The sequence below is a fragment of the Silurus aristotelis genome, assembly GCF_946808225.1.
Source record: "Silurus aristotelis genome assembly, chromosome: 16".
Lineage (NCBI taxonomy): Eukaryota > Metazoa > Chordata > Actinopteri > Siluriformes > Siluridae > Silurus > Silurus aristotelis.
Window position 1 is genome coordinate 8,086,497 of NC_139589.1, and position 17,546 is coordinate 8,104,042.

The window sequence follows — 17,546 nt, forward strand, 5'->3', positions numbered from 1 at the left end:
GATGATGGATGGATGGATTAATGGATAGATGGATGGCCAGATGAAGAGAGAGTTGTGTGGATTGATGTATGGATGGGTGGATTGATTGATAGATAGATAGATAGATAGATAGATAGATAGATAGATAGATAGATAGATAGATAGATAGATAGATAGATAGATAGATGGATGATGGATAGATGTATAGGTAAATAGATGGATGGATAGATGGATGATCTGAAATTTCAAGCTCATTTCATTTAAAAATAGCTTTGGAATTCAAGAAAGGAGTGTAATATTTGAAATGACGACATAAAAATCGGTTGAACAATCTTACATTTGTTCTCATCCCAGTTAAAAATCTGAAATATTTCATCGACTCAATAAAATTCGTTTCGATATTTGAGTGCCTCCTAATTCCTTATCTGTTTTCAGCGTAGGGTAATTCCATCTTTAACGCTTTAATCAAACATGCTCGTGTATTTCCTTTCCACTAATCCTGCTTGCAGCACCTACAGTTTTATGACACACACAGGTGGGCTGGTAGCTTTCATCTCTCATATCCATTATTTTACAAGCAGGTGTTAGCTTTTAAGGCGGAAAGCACGGTTCATTGCGGTGACACTGTAGATTTGGGATTTTACTGTTGTCACTCACTCTGAAAGCCCTTATTTAGATTTGTTTAGATATTTAGATACTAATGATGTATAAATAAACCGGTTATGTGCTAATGTGATATAGCATATGGCCAAAAATATGTAGAAACCCCCTCATTTCCACATTTACTCCTGTAACAGTGTAGATGTGGGGATTTGACGCCCATGTTGGGTGAGAAGGCATGGCTCTTATTCGGCATTCCGGTAGGATCGATGTCAAAGTTCTGGTCAAAGCAAAACATGTAAAGCTCCTCACACAGCTTTTGTTGTGAAAGGCCCACAAACACTATCTGAACAAACGTTTGTGGACACCTGATCGATTCATTCCAAAGGTATTCAGTAGGGTTGAGGGTCAGAACGATATTTTGAGCCACACCAGATCTCCCATGTAAATCTTCATGGATAGCACCAGGGCGTCTTCATGCTGGAACAGTTTTGGATCTTTCAGTTTGAAGGGAAGCTGCAGTTGTGTGTGAACTGTGTGCTAACAGTTTGGTAAAGAACAACATATGGCTGGAAAAGTCAGTCTGGTGTCCCAGTACTCTTGTCAGCGTAGTGCGCAACTTGATGTGTACGTGTCCACATACTTTTGGCCACACAGTGTATTTCTGGTTCTGTGACAGAAACCTTCATACAGGAGTTCTTTCATGAGTGAGACATGCGAGCGTTTTATTAGAAAGATTACCGTTCAGAACCAATCCTATAGAGCGAATAGAGCTTTTGACAGTCTGGATGGAAAATGACATCCTCGAGCAGCACCTGTAATTGTTACCTAACCGTCTGTGAAACTTTAACCCCACCACAGTAGGCATTATTATACCCTTAAAGCATTGTATGTGCATGGGTTCTGCTGGTCTGCGATTTCTGCTGTTCTTTTTCGCACCAGCGTGGTGTCATTGCAAGCCTTAAAACCATTGATTATATGAATGAGAGACTGTTAGAGATGCTGAGAATTAGGGTTGCAAAGGGACAAGGGTTCTGGTAAATTTCCATAAACTTTCCATGGGAACTTTATCTGGGGAATTTTGGAAATATTCTAAGTTGGACATTTCTGAGAATTAATTGGAAATTTGAAGGAAATTGATATAAACTGCATCAAAACCATAAGCTGACATGCATGCAAACTAATACAGATAAAAAAAAAAAAAAAGCCATTTTTGATTTAATTGTTATTAAAATTTTGTTGCACAATAGCTTTCACACAGCACAAAGAAGATTTAAACATAGGTTTATTCATATTTCTTTAGTTTATTTGAATGATGTGTGCAGGATTCGAGAAATGATGTGTGTTGTGTTCCGAAAGAACGCACAGTGCTTGCAGGGGGTGTGGCCTCTGTAGTCCTGCAGTCGGTGTGCATGTGATTGATGCATGCGCAGGATAGAAATTCAACTAAAATTGCATCAAATCTGGTTGTTTTAACTACATTTAAGTTCCCTGTATAGGCTAAGCTGCGTTTTTTTTTTAATTCCCAGTTTCTTTCATTAAACGTTTCCAGTCTGGAAAATTCCTGCAACAGTATTTAGGAAAACACTTTCACGACACATAGAAAGGCTCTGGTCCTCGTTAGAATGCGAAGATCAGGTAGATGACACACATCTCTGGCTTCCCACAGCATGCAAATATATCCCTCTGGACGTTTCCTCCATCTGGAGTAGCGCTCCATGTCGTTTGCTTTTCGTACCGTAACAAAAAACAAACAAACAAACAACAAAAAAATGCCTTTGATGATGCAATGGCGTCTAACTTTTCACCCACGCTCAAGACTAATGTTCACTTCTTTCGCTGATTACTCTTTTCTTTTCCCTCTGCTCTCGGCTCCGCATTCCCAGGGGACTGAGGCCTGGCCGCAACCTGGAAGCCGACGACGTAGTGCCTGAGCTTGCCAGGAGTATCCACCCCCGGGAGAGGCCTGACTGGGAGGAAACCATCAGCGCTATGGTGAGATGCAAATTCCTTTCACTCTCACACACACACACACACACACACACACACACACACACACACACACACACACACACACACACAATCCACCTACACAGTGCACTACTTTACTCTTCTTTAAGAGGATGCTGGTAAATTCTCCAGTGTAGTAATTACAGCTCGAATCCCCGCTCGCTGATAAAGTGGTTTACAATACTACCATCACACCCACGTTCCTGTAGGAGGCTTTTTAGACTCTTCGCGCGGCTTTTTACGCTAATTACATTATATCGCCTCGGTTTCACCCGGTTAGATCGCATTATAAAGGAGTTATTATACGCGAGACACGGCGAGCAGCGACACCGCTTTAGTTGCAACAGCCTCGGAAAAAAGCCTCTCTCGCCTCCAGAGATCGGGTGGTCCGTGCACATTATTATTTCGTTCGTTCTCCCCCGTGTTCATGTTTTGGACCCGTGTCCAATTGAACAACCCGACAAACACGCTTCCGACGCGTCCTGTGCAGCTGGAACGGTGCGGTCGCCGTAGCAACCTCATCGATCGCTGATGATGTTTTGAGCACAGACAGATCGGTGGTGGTGGTGGGGGGGATTAATCACTACGAAACGTAGTATCACTAATACGACGGCACTCTTTGTGTCAGAGTGTTTGTTGTATAATTTCAGTCAGTAATTATAAGTCAGGCCAAGAAAAATGACGACTAACGCATACTTTTCATGCTGACTCGAGTTATATTGTGATGTCTTGTCAGTCTATTATATGCACTGTGTAGCTCCTGGTGTGTGAAATATGAAGTGGGAATCAGGAGCTTCTATAAACGAGTTGCTAATTATTTGGCTTTGTTGTCTCGCACAGTGCAGAAATATATAACACTTTAACACTTACATTTAGTCTCTTTATATGTTTTTAGTGATTTTTTTTGATTTTCCGAAAGTTTGTGGACACCTGGTCATAAGTATGGAATGTGCTTTTTAAACATCGCATTCCACATTTAGTCCTAATTTGCTTTCAGAATAACCTCCACCCTTCTGGGAAGATGTTCCTCTAGATTTTGAAGTGTGACCATAACCATACTAAAGACCTTAGGGGTGAATTGGAACATTGACTGCACCCCAGGCCTCCGTCAATGTTCCAATTCACCCCTAAGGTCTTTAGGATGGTTATGGTCAAAGCTCTATAGCTGGAGATCTTCAAATCCAACCCATGCACAGCATATCGTCATGGGGTTCGCTCTGCGCACAGGGGCATGGTCATGCTGGAAAAGGTTTGGGTCGGGAAGTATTCCATGCTGTTGAATCCAGAGACACCATGTGCAATTGTGTTCCTTTAGCTGTGCGACAACAGTTTGGGAAAGAACTACATTTGGCTGGGAAAGTCAGGTGTCCCAATACTTTTGTCCATGTGGTGTATGTCCATTTATTCATATTCCTGCACATCAGATGTAAACACAGTACAAAACACACTGGCTTGAGAACAAGCACTGATACTGCTGTAATAATTCACTCAAGTAAAACATCTGGTGCAAAACTAAATTATCTACAGCATATAAGGAAAGGTAACATTAGCTAAATATTACATATTCGAGGCATATAAGCTAACAAACTTATGTAATACATGTTTCTAGCTACCAGTGACTATCTGTGTAACAGAGATGCCTTTTACATTCACTTGATAGAAAGTATTGGGACAACAGCCAGATGTGGTTCTTCTTCAAACTGTTACCACATAGATGGAGGTCAAGGTTTTTTGCGGAGCCTTAAAAAGTAAAAAAAAAAAGTCTCAAATAAAAAACTGTTCTAGGACTTAAAAATGAATAAACGGGTCTGAATTTTCCGATGTTCATGTAACGCTACCTCTAACGCTCTAACGTTTCTGTGGTGTTGCAGTTCTTTTTTTTGTTAGTCCAATATAATTTGGACTAAATATAATATATAATATATAATATAATTCTCTGCCTTACGACTACGAATGAGACCAACCTGCAACAGCCAATCAGCTTTCTGTTATTGGCGCGAGTCACTTTCGGATTGTACCACAGACTTAAAACGGATTTGATTTTCCTTAAAAAATCAATTTAGGGTTTGGATAATGGGTAGGGTTTGATATAATTGTGAATTCAATTTCATTCTTAATGGTCTTAAAAAAGGTTTTAAAAGGCTTTACCTTTGACTTGGTGAAACTTGCAGCAACCCTGGAGGTTGTACACATTTGTATAGGATGCCATTGGATGCAGTAGCATCACATCACAACGCCAGCATTATGGAGATATGGTTCACACGGGTCAGAGTGGAGGATCTTGAACGACCTGCTATAGAGCTCTGACCTCAACCCTATAGAACACCGTTGGGATGAATTAAAAAAGCTGACTGCACCCCAGACCTCCTCACATCACCTACATCCAATACCTGACCTTTCTAACACCTTTGCAGCTCCACAAGCTCACACACACACAACATCTAGTGGAACATCTTCCCGGAAATATATATATTTATATATATAACAGCAAACAGGGTCTAAATATAGTTTGGGATGTTTAAGAATGTTGGGTGTCCACATATTCTGGGTGTATACTTATAGCCTGTAGCAGCACTTAGATATATTTGTGTGACACGCTTTGGACATGCAGAGCTTTCATACTGAAAATAAAAGAAATCAGAGATGAGCGAGCTAATTTGCTTCGTGTAGCTAGCACAGCGACAACACAGCCATCAGGGTTGCACAAGCCAGTGCACTTTAAGTGCTGGTCTCAAGCCTGAATAAGTGGTGAGGGTGGCGTTAGGAAGGGCATCCAGCGTAAAACGTGTCAAATCAAAAATGCGGCTCACGGATAAGAATTTCATGCTGGATCGGTCGAGGTCCCGGTTACCAACGACAGGTATCATTTGCCAACAGGGTAGAGGTGGAAATTGGGCTACTGTTGGCCGAAGGAGGAGAAGGAGAGGAGAAAGATGTCTACAGAGACATCAGAAAAATGATTATTATATGAGAGTAGAGGTTAGGGTTGGTACTTAAAATTTGGGTACTATGAATGGAAAAGGGAGAGTTAACTGATATGATGGAGATGAGAAAGGTTGATATGTTGTGTGTTCAGGAGACCAAGTGAAAAGGGAGTAAGACACGGAACATTGAAGGTGGGTTTAAACTGTTCTATCATGGAATGGAAAGAGAAATGGTGTAGGGGGGATTTTTAAAGGAAGAGAACAGTAAGTGTAGTGGTGATAAATGTCATCAGTGCTTATGGTCCACAAGTGGGCTGTGAGATGGAGGAGAAGGAAAAATTCTGGAGTGAATTAGATGAAGTGGTAGAAGGTGTATCTAGGAATGAAAGATTGTTGATTGGGCCAGACTTTAATGGGCATGTAGGTGAAGGGAACAGAGGTGATGAGGAGGTGATGGGTAGGTATGGCCTTGAGGAGAGGAATGTGGAAGGGCAGATGGTGGTACATTTAGGATGGAAATGGCAGTGGTGAATACGTAATTTAAGAAGAAGGAGGATCATAGGGTGTCGTATAAGAGTGGAGGAATGAGCACACAGGTGGACTATAATCTATGTAGGAGATGCAACCTGAAGGAGATTATTGACTGTAAGGTGTTGGCAGGGGACAGTGTAGCTAAACAGCATCAGATGGTGGTCTGTAGGATGGTTTTGGAGGCAAAGAAGAAGAGGAGGAGAGTGGGGACAAAAATAATTATAAGATGGTGAAAACTGAAGGAGGAAGACTGTAGTGTGAGATTCAGGGAAGAGGTAAGACAGGAGCTCGGTGGTGGTGAAGAGGTGCTGAATAATTGTGGAACTACTGCAGAAGTGATAAGGGAGACAGCTAGAAAGGTACTTGGTGTGACATCTGGAAATAGAAAGGAAGACAAAGAGACGTGGTGGCGGATTGACGAAGTGCAGAACAGCATAAGGAGAAAGAGGTTGGCAAAACCGAATTGGGATTGACAGAGTGATGAGAAAAGTAGGCAGGAGTACAAGGAGATGCAGCAGCAGGTAAAGAGGGATGTGGCAAAAGCCAGGGAAAAGGCATATAAGGAGCTGCATGAGCAACAGTATGGTTTCATGCCGAGGAAGAGCACCACAGACGCATTATTTGCTTTGAGAATGTTGATAGAGAAGTATAGAGAAGGTCAGACGGAGTTGCATTGTGTGTTTGTGGATTTGGAGAAAGTGTACAACAGAGTGCAGAGAGAGGAGTTGTGGTACTGTATGATGCAGGACATGTATGAGGACAGTGTAACAGCAGTGAAGTGTGCAGTGGGAACGACAGACTGGTTTAAGGTGAATTTTGGACTGCATCAAGGATCGGGTCTGAGCCCTTTCCTGTTTGCAGTGGTGATGGACAGGTTGACGGACGAGGTCAGACAGGAGTCTCCCTGGATTAAGATGTTTGCGGATGAAATTGTGATTTGTGCTGAGAGTACGGAGCAGGTTGAGAAGAGCTTGGAGAGGGGAAGGTATGTGTTGGAAAGAAGAGGAATGAAAGTCAGTAGGAGTAAGACAGAGTACATGTGTGTGAATGAGAGGGGGGCAGTGGAGAGGTGCGGTTACAGGGAGAAGAGGTGGAGAAGGTGGAGGAGTTAAGGAACCTGGGGTCAACAGTACAAAGTATTGGAGAGTGTGTTAGAGAAGTGAAGAAAAGAGTGACCCCTCATGAGAGAAGCCGAAAGAAGAAGAAAAAGAAGAAGTAGCTAGCACGGTGACATGTTGAGCTGTGAAAGGCCCATATCTCCATAGGATTTGATGCTTTTCATTTGCAGATCATTGTCATATTTATCCCATTTCCTTTGAAACTTTGACACTGGATGATATCTGTTTAATTGGGGCAACAATACTTATCTGTCAAACCAGCCTTTACAGGCCCTGGTAGTTATTCTATATTATATTTAAAATTAATACAGTGTAACCTCGATGCTCGCCGGGGTTACACCTGACCCCTCCCAAGTAACAAAAAATCGTGAGGTTTTGACTCGTCTTCCTTTCGACGGTTACTTTTTCAAGGGGAATTGTACATGTACTGTACTGTAAACTTAACAAAAATTGTGAATTACTTGGCATAAATGTTTTATTTACTACTTTAAATGAATAATACAATAATAAAATAGTTTGCAAACATTCATCATTTAATAATAATTTATTAGTATAAACTCTGTTTTGAAATGTTACTCCCAACTTTCAAGCCACTCGCGGATTCTCGCAGACTCATCAGATTCATCGCGAGTTACTCTCAGTCTGATTTCAAACGTAAAGTCGCGAACTATCAAGGTCGTGTATGTCCAGGTCACGAGTATCGAGGTTCCACTGTATACCCAAGATACATTTTTGACCTTGGTTTTGTTCACGTCTTTCTTAACTAGTCATTAAGTCATCTGCATGGTAGTAAGTAAGACTGCTGCTATCCATTCATTCATTCATTCATTCATTCATTCATCTTCTCCCGCTTATCCGTAATTCGGTTCGCAGGGGGCAGCAGTCTAAGCAGATTCCCCTGACACTTCTCCGTGTCCAGGGATCGGGCTGTCAAGGCCCCCACCTTCAACTGCTGGCCAATCCTCTCAGCACGGTCCCTCCTGCAGGTGGAGAGCCCACGGGAAGGCTGCTATCCATCATTTTAGTAATCAAGTATTCGAACGATTATTCCAGCGATTAATCGAGTAATTGGATAAGAAGTACTTTATCTTTATTAAAGAGCAATACTAAGTATACAAGAGAAAATGAACAAGTAAATAATTTTACTGATAAAAAATGTTTATTGCTTAAATTGCATAAACGAATATTGGTGAAAACTAAACCCATTTAGTGCATTTAATTGCAACTTTTGTAACTTCAATATACAAACACAGTCGCATTTAAAAAGTCCCTCCACAGTGGCCGATTAAGTTGTAAAAGAATATTCATTTAATTAAACTTGTAATTATTCTCACTCATGTATTTATTTATTTCCGTCTCCGGAAAAGCTGCTTAAAATTTTCCACGCACTAAATCTCCGTATTTATTTAGCCACTGCGGAGAGACTTTTTGACAGCACTGCATATAAATAAACATATAAAAAATCAATTTCAATACAGTAAACACACTGTACAGTGTTTTCTTGATGTTTTAGTTTGAAATGATCGCAAACTATGGAAACGTTCTGCTGTTTTCTTTGGTTTGAATCTTCTCTTCGCCCCTCGCTGTTTTCCCCCCGTTCTTTTTCATTCTGCACCGTCTTCTGTGTTTCCCATCCGGCGCGCTCCAGAGTTTAGCGGGTGGTGCGTCAGTAATAATGGTCCGTGGGGAAACGCTGTGCTCGAAGCAATTTTTGTAATTGAATTACTCAAGTTACTCGAGGAATCATTACAGCCCTAGTAGTTAGCAATCGAACTAATATCAAAGTTTTAGCATTTAAAGCCAACATGACTGAACAGGATAAAGAGTGGTAAATTGCTGCAGATGTTCTGCTGAATTTGCTTTATTAAAAAAATAAGACGTGTTGGTGGACTGCAGTTCATCAGCTGTTCACCCCTGTTCTATAGCATTTTTGTTCAATCTAAGATTTTCATTCCAGCACATGTTGCTATTTCCTTTATATGTTGTTCATTTGTTTTAGCTCTTGTTTATTACCCATACAGCGAGAATGCACCGGTCAGACATTTACACCGTGAATCTTTTCTCTCCTCGATTTGCATTGAAACGACCCCTTAATCCTTAAAGTATTTTTCACGTCTAGGCGACTTTTTTATTTTATTTTCACCCTAGACTTTGACCCTGCTGCATCTTAAACTGCATCCATTTCCTCCTGAGTTATTTAGAGCAGAACCAGTCATGTGACCCAGCAGCAGATTTCAACCATCTCCGCTTAAGACGCTTTTGGAAAGCTGCTGTCTGACTGTAAAGCAGCCACAAAAATGATTCAAATTTTCTTACTGACACTCCGCGTTGCTTAACTCGACCTTGCCAGATAACTGCGTTTGTCTCGCGATTGGCTGGATGCTGAAGTGATTGCAGGCGGGGTGTATTAAGCCTACTGACAGTCGAAGGATTTAGGCTTCCTTCTCAGCAGGAGCTTCTTCACTCCCGAATGCTGACATTCACGTCACACCGAGCGTCCTTCAGTTAGCTGTAAATACTCTCCCGTCCTCCTGTCCTAGTGTCCTCTGGCCCTTTGACTCTCCTTATTTGGTGGCCTGATGTTGTCCTCTATGACTTATTATCTGTAGTTAAAAAGCTGCAGGTGCTGCCTGGTTATCCGCAGCTTTTATCCTCCTCATTCTTTGCCACGTTGTGCAGATCAGACAAACATTCAGGATGCTTTAGGAGAAAAAAAAAAAAGGTTTTAAACTTCACAGTGTCATTAAATAAAGTTGTTGTTCCATTCTCACGTCTGCTTCGTCTATTTAGGCGCGGAGTGCAGAAATCCCCGAGCTGAGCAGTGAACCGCTGATCCGCTCATGCAGCAGCACTGCCAGCATGAAGGTCAAGAACGTCAAAAGGTAAGTTTGTTCGATTATCCGCTAAGAGGATAAGTGTTGGGACACCTGACTTTTCCAGCCATATGCGGTTCTTTTCATAAACTGTTTAGATTTTGGATGCGGTTCAATTTCAAGTTTATTTCTGGTAGTTACATTACATCCTTCTTCGTGCAAGTTGAAATGCTGGAGCTTTTGTGTACTGGTTTTAGGGCTGAGAAACAAAATCTCAGTCTTTTCAGAATCTAACAATAGAAAGTTATTTCTATTGAGTTGTTTATTCTGGTTTTGATGAGATATATAGTTGGCTATCATTAGCATAACAATGGAAGCGAACCTTCCGAAAATATTTCCCAAGGAAAGCATGTATATTGTGAAAAGCAGGGGTCCTAGAACTGAACCTTGTGGCAACCCATATTTAACTTGGATTAACCTGGACAGTTCTCCATTTAAATCCACAAAATAGTAACGATCAGACTGGTAGGATTTAGGCCAGCTTAATGCCTGTCCCTGAATGCTGATGTAATTCTGTAAGCGATCCAGGAGAAGGTCATGGTCTATAGTGTCGAATGCAGATCTAGCAAAACTAACAGAGAGATGTAGCCTTGTTCTGAAGCTAAAAAACAGGTAATTTGTGATTTTAACTAAAGGAGTTTCTGTGCTATGATAAAGGCCTGAAACCTGACTGAAACTCTTTAAAGATATTGTTTTCTTGTAAGAAGGAACATTACTAGGCAAACACAATATTTTCTTAAATCTTAGACATAAATGGAAGGTTTGAAATGGGTCTGTAATTTGATAGTTTATTTGGATCCAAATTAGGTTTCTTAATGAGGGGCTTAATAACTGCCAACTTGTGGGGTTTAGGGACATGATCTAAAGATCTAAGGAGTAAATAATATTCAGAAGAGGCTCACCAGCTGTATGTAACACTTCTTTCAGCAGTTTAGTTGGAATGGGATCTAACAGACATTTTGTTGATTTGGCTTTGGTAATAACACCGTACAGCTCTTTCTGTCCTATGAAACAATAGGAACAATTGGAACAATAGTCCTACCAAATCAATAACGTGGTGAGATGCGGCTAATCTGGTCTACCGGTAGTGCGTTCAATATGAGGTAATGGTCTGTGATATCATCACTCTGAGGTAAAATATCAATATCAGTGATGTCTGCTCCGTCGGATATTATTAAGTCAAGTGTGTGATTAAAAAGATAAATCGGTCTAGTGATGTTTTGTTTAACCCCAAAAGAGTTTAGTAAATCTTTAAAGGATAATCCTAATTCAGATGAACTAGAACTAGCATTACAATATCCCTGTACACAATGGGAGCTTCATGAAGATGTGGTTTACGTGGTTTGGAGTTGAACATCTTGAGTCGCCTGCTACAGAGCTCTGACCTCAACGCTACTGAACACCTAAGGGGTAAATTTGAACACTGACCTTACATCAGTATCTGACTTTACCAACTTCCTTGTGGCTGAGCATAAATCTCCATAAGCACTCTCTTAAATCTAGTGGAACATCTTCTCAGAAGAGTGGAGGTTATTATAAGAGCAAATGGGAACTAAATGTGGAATGGCATATATGTGCAGTTCAAGAGGCTTCATCATATCAAATACAATTTTATTTGTCACAAACACATTCATACCGAGTACAACATGTAGTAAATGCTATTTACGACTGTCCAACATGTAAATAGAAATAAAATTAATTCATTAGTATATAAAGTATAACTATAAGTATAAACATAGGGATATATATATATATATATATATATATATATATATATATATATATATATATATATATATATATATATATATATATATGAATATATTCATTTATTCAGAGTTTGCTTTATTTCAGCATCAGTTGCTTCAAGTTACTCAAGAACTGTATTATTTACATAATTCATTAGTCATTATTTACTGTAATTATTTTAGCAGAATGGAGCAATTTTAAGTGCCGTACTATATAAACTATACAGTATATACACTGTCCAGGCACTGTCCATAACATTGTGACATTATAACTTTATGACCGGTGAGGTAAATAACACTGATTATCTCTTCATCATGGCAGCTGTTAGCGGGTGGGAAATATTAGGCAGCAAGTGAACATTTTGTCCTCAAAGTTGACGTGTTAGAAACAGGAAAAATGGGCAAGCATAAGGATTTGAGTTTCACAAGGGCAAAATTGTGATGTCTAGAGGACTGGGTCAGAGCATCTCCAAAACTGCAGCTCTTGTGGGGTGTTACTGGTCTCCAGTGGTCAGTATCTATCAAAAGTGGTCCAAGGAAGGAACAGCGGTGAACCGGCGACAGGGTCATGGGGTCACGGGCGGCCGAGGCTCATTGATGCACGTGGGTAGTGAAGGTTGCCCCGTGTGGTCCGATCTAACAGACAAGCTCCTGTAGCTCAAATTGCTAAAGAATAGAATAGTCTTTATTTTTTAAATATGGAGCACAGAGGGTTAAGGGCCTCGTTCAAGGGCCCAATAGTGGCAGCTTGGCGATACCGGGCTTTAACACAGATCAGTAACCCAGCACCTTAACCACTGAGCTTCCACTCCCCCTGAAGTTATTGCTGTTGATGCTCGACGGGGTTTTGGCCGCAAAAGGGGGACCAATACAATATAGGGCAGGTGGTCCTAATGTTATGCTGATCGGTGTGTGTATGTGGAGGCGGGTGCGTGGACGAGCGACTTTTTGTCGTATCAAAATTGTAAAATTGCAAAACCTTCTGTACTCAGTATCATTACACTCCTACTACTTTAAGATTTCACTACATTAATTCCACCCATTATAGAGTCTGCATTCATCAAAAATCTTCCCTTTGTTGTTTTCTTACAGGCTTTCATTCACCAAGGGCCACTTCCCGAAGTTAGCCGAATGTGCGCATTTCCACTACGAAAACGTGGACTTCGGGAGCATACAGGTAAGATTGTCTGCCACTTCTGCTGCAAAAGCACCGTGACTCAGCATGTGCAGTGACTTTAGCACGTGCTTTCATGTTGTGTGCGCATTAAAGGGTCGGGTTTTAACGCGGGAGCGAACGGAGCGTTGGTGTGTTTCTTACAGAGACAGCTGGCTACCAGTAAAGAATAAAAAGCAGCGACAGATATAATTAACATGCCTCACAAACGAGCAGTAAAGCTCTGCTCCAGCTGTTCCTGCTTCCTCTGGGTGAATTAGGGAAGATATAGTACACACCAGTATAGGTCGAGTGTTTCCAGGGCTTTTTAAGCAAATGAGTAAAACGTGTTACATGCTTTTTACGTTTTGGGATGAATCAGACGAGCGTGCCTTATTGGGTTTATTTATATATTTATTTCATTGCTTCAAGCAAGGTTTACTGTTGCCTTTTTACATGTCCTCATCTTTACAAGCTCCCAGCTTTCTGTGATGCACGATATTGAATAGCACTCTTCGCTTTTCACAATTTTTGACCCTAAATCCTGCTCATTTCTCTCGTTATGGCGTCGGGGCATAGAAAGAAAAAAAAGGCCTAAAAGGATTTGGAGGGTTGTGAATGGAGTAGAGACACAAGTGCAGAGAGATGGAGGACTCTGTGGTCTGTGGGCTCCTGTCTTAGGGATTAGGGCTGATAATGAAGTACAAACCAAGAGATAATGGAGGGGGAAGCTCCGGGTGGGAACAAAGCACAAGCTTTCTGCTTAGAATACTAATCCTGAACAAAGAAGCTCAGACCGAATCGTCTGGACCCCCTAATCAACTACTTATTACCACAGAGTGCATCAGTATATTTATGAAAAGTGTATCTGCAGATTTAGATTTGCCGATTATTACCTTCGTAGTTTGATTTTATTTTTAGTTCTCGCTTCATTTGTTAAGAAAAAGACAGCGAATACAGAGGGGTTTACTTCAAATTTGTGGTCTAGCACTATACACTACTGATTGGTTTGTGCTTTTTGAACATCCCATTCCACGTTTAGTTCACATTTTCTGTTATAATGATCTCCACTCTTCTGGGAAGATGTTCCACTACATTTTGGAGCTCATTCAGCTAAAGGGATGTTGATAAAGTTCGTACTTATGAACAGAGGTCGATCGATATGTTTTTTTTTTTTTATATAGGCTGCAGATTCTGTTCGGGTCGATACGTTCGGCCAATTTCCTGAACTTCATCTCCAAAAAATCCAAAAAAACCCAGTTACTTAATAAGACGTAATACAGAAATTGCTTAAATTAAACATTTACTGAACAACACAAGCCTTTCCAATCAGTGCACTTTACCCGATTCGTTACCCGAGCCAACCCGTAACCCAAACTACAGCTGGTTGAAGGATCGCTAACAACACAGTTCCAAAATAGATACTTTGATTCGCTTTCCAAAAGTAGCATCATAATTAACCAATGCAATATATACGGCTCGATTAGGTACGAAGGATAAGAACTTAAAACTCAGGACACACAAAGCTGACAGTCAGTCGTTGGGAAATGTCCGGTGGTTTTTGAGCGTCAGCTTTAGTTTTTCCGGTGGGTTCCGCACTGTTATGGTCGGACACGTCAGCTGTTTGTCGGCCGATTCCGCATGTCGTCGGAATAAAAAGAGAACATAGAGACACTTCTGTTATCCTTTTTGATCTTGTCTTTGCAACTTATCCTGATAACTGAAAAAAGCTACACAAATCCGTAATGATGTAAACACTGCCTGCTTCATATATATTCACAGTTCTAGCTCTTACTACTGCCCCCTGCTGGAATGAGAGAGTTATGTTCTCTCACACAAGCGCAGAACATACACTCGCGGTTTGGTCAGCTTAATTTGCAGCACATTAGAGGAGGATGCACATTAATTTAAAAATGCCAAAAATTGGCCCAATCAATCGGTCGAACTCTACAGATGAACAATTTAGAATTGTACATACACATTAAATGAATGTAAACTGGGATTGTAGTCGTAATCTTAATATATTAAAAGCTGCATTATTGTAATTTACTTGTAAAATTCACTTTGAAAGTTGCACAGATGCAGATTTACCAGGCTTCTGATCATATCAAAATCTTTATCTCCTTTGTGGTTTGAACTTCATCCTCATGAAACATTGACATGAAATTCTCTTCAGAAGGCCGGTGTTGCTGTAGGGATTTGTTCCAGTCGGGCAGGAGCCTGTCCTGAGTCAATATGTTTAATCTGTTTGTCTTAGTCTTTAAATAACCTGTAGGTGTGGCTCTTGTTTGTCTGGAATGGAAAAGACCCTTTGACGCAAGAGGGCCAGAGTTCACCTGATGTCGTATCTCGTTGGCCTCGACTGAAAGGTGGAGGAGAATCTGAGGAAGCGTTTTTCTCTTTGTTTTTGTAGATGGAATGGAAATCTTCAGGCAGGTTCCATGACTGAATAAAGCCCACAGTTCTATCAAGACTTTTACCAAGACACATTTATTCCTCACACAATATCAGGGCAGCTAAATGTGCTTCTAGAAGAGCACCGACATTTCCTTCTACACGTACAGATATTGATGTTTGGCAGATTCGACTCGCTATCTTCTAATAACACTGTTGGCACCGCACTGGATTCAGTTCGTGCCTGCGATAAACAACAAAAGTATTTTTGGATTTTTAAAGGTGCATCTGTGAATGTGCTTTTTTTCTGCAGTTAAGAGCTTGATGAATGCAGTTTTGTGTGTGTGTGTCTGTGTGTGTGTGTGTGTGTGTGTGTGTGTGTGTGTGTGTGTGTCTGTTCCAAACCAATAGAAATTGTTGATGTTTCCAGATTTACTTCTGTTCCCTGCTAGAATAAAAAAACTAGAAACCTGTGTGTATCTGTGAAAGCGGACCTCACAAGTACTTAATGTGAAACCAGAACCCCACAAGTGACCAAAAAACCCCAACATGGTGAAAATTTTGTTAACTAAGTGATTGTTTTGAAGACGAGTTTTTGATCATTTTCCGTAAGTCCGTAAAGCCACTGGAAAGGGTGGACCCCACAATTTGGCACAAAAACTGGACCCTGTTATAGGACAAATACAAACGTGTGTGTGTGTGTGTGTGTGTGTGTGTGTGTGTGTGTGTGTGTGTGTGTGTGTGTGTGTGTGTGTGTGTGTGTGTGTGCACTTCCAGTAGAGGGCAGTACCTGATTGCTCTTGCTGGAGGGTAGCAGCAGGGAATCACAGTGACAAAACATGACGTAAATCCTTCCCCTTGCTGCTTCGTAGGCAGCTCATAAATTCACAAAGCCTACTCCAGATTCAAAGCCTGTGTAAATGGAGGTCAGGAGCGAAGTCTACCTGTGCATCGTGCTCGGTTAGCATGGGTCTCTGTTTCTGCCGTTTTGTATTTCCGCTCGCACGCTGCATGGCGTCCTCCTCACAGTGCTTTATAAATGGTTTGTAATTACAGGCCTGAATCGAGTGTGATTGTGTTGATTTGGTCTGAGATGCAGCCAGAGTGGTTCCCACTGTGAACAACACACTTGCGTGAATAAAGCGAGCTGGTTATCCTAGCACTCTCTTAGATCTTATTAAAACGCCTATCGGGCTGTTAGCCTTTAAATTTGTCTTTGTCTCCCAGTAAACGGCTGGACATTTTCATCGCCACTTCGACCAGTTGTACATCAAAATACTTTTAATGGGGTCTAAAATCAACATTCCTCCTCGAATCCCATCCGAAACGTGCTAAGCCGAAAGCGTCAAGTGACTTGCCCGTGCCGACTCGGATTAGGATCCAATTCCCGCTTCCTGACCGTCTGTGTGCACTCTGGAACTTGCTTTGCATTTTACATTTCTGTTGACAGTGGTGTGTGTGTGTGGTTGTGCTGGGGGGTGTATTGTTTCTGGCTTTGCCATTGCACACAATGATTGACTTGTGCTGCAGTTCTTTCCGGAGCTGTCACTGAAAGCATGGTACCTGGCACTTCACAGGAACCACACTGAGTCAAAGTGAGACCGAAGCCGAAGTTTTAGATTTAGTTGATATTTAGTTGAAATCTGATGCTGCCAACTGCAAAATCAATAGACAGGCTGCGGCAGAGGGTGTGTGTTTAACCCCCTCGGACTGTGTGTTCTTAGCCCTCATGGACTGTTAGACCAAAGGAAATAGTTTACATGGATCCCCTCCTAACCTGCTGAGTGAGAGAGTGTCCGTTAGCGAGTCACTGTGAGGGTTTTACAGTGGCTGTGACTGTGCCCATATTCCGAACACACTCCAATGCCAAAATCTTGATGCCCACTGAATAGATGTTCCTCCATCTGAACTTTGATTCTTAGTGTCATCATTGTATAAATATACTGTGTGTTTATACTTCTATGAACTAGACTTTCCTCTAGGGGTGTCACCAACTAGGGATTAACATAGTCGAATCAAATTTGTCTTGCCCAAATGTGTGTGTGTGTGTGTGTGTGTATGTGTGTGTGTGTGTGTGTGTGTGTGTGTGTGTGTGTGTGTGTGTGTGTGTGTGTGTGTGTGTGTATGTGTTATGACACCAGATAGTCTAATAAAGTATCACTGTCAAGTAATAGACGAAACTGACGGTGCCTTTTTAACTTTTTTAAGTGGAAAAC

At 41.2% G+C, this 17,546-nt stretch overlaps 1 protein-coding gene across 7 annotated transcripts in view; it reads left to right on the forward strand.

Annotated features, from left to right (window-relative positions):
* The window catches only part of arhgap32b (Rho GTPase activating protein 32b), a 136,005-nt gene that overhangs the window by 56,721 nt on the left and 61,738 nt on the right, over positions 1-17,546 (forward strand). For 6 of the 7 annotated variants that reach the window (XM_083564813.1, XM_083564809.1, XM_083564812.1 and 3 more), the window contains 3 exons: positions 2,466-2,574; positions 9,953-10,044; positions 12,876-12,960. In XM_083564813.1, coding sequence (XP_083420939.1) covers positions 2,466-2,574; positions 9,953-10,044; positions 12,876-12,960 — 286 coding nt within the window. Of the gene's footprint in view, positions 1-2,465; positions 2,575-7,934; positions 7,964-8,167; positions 10,045-12,875; positions 12,961-17,546 lie in introns of those variants that run through there. The other variant, XM_083564816.1, reaches the window with a different exon arrangement.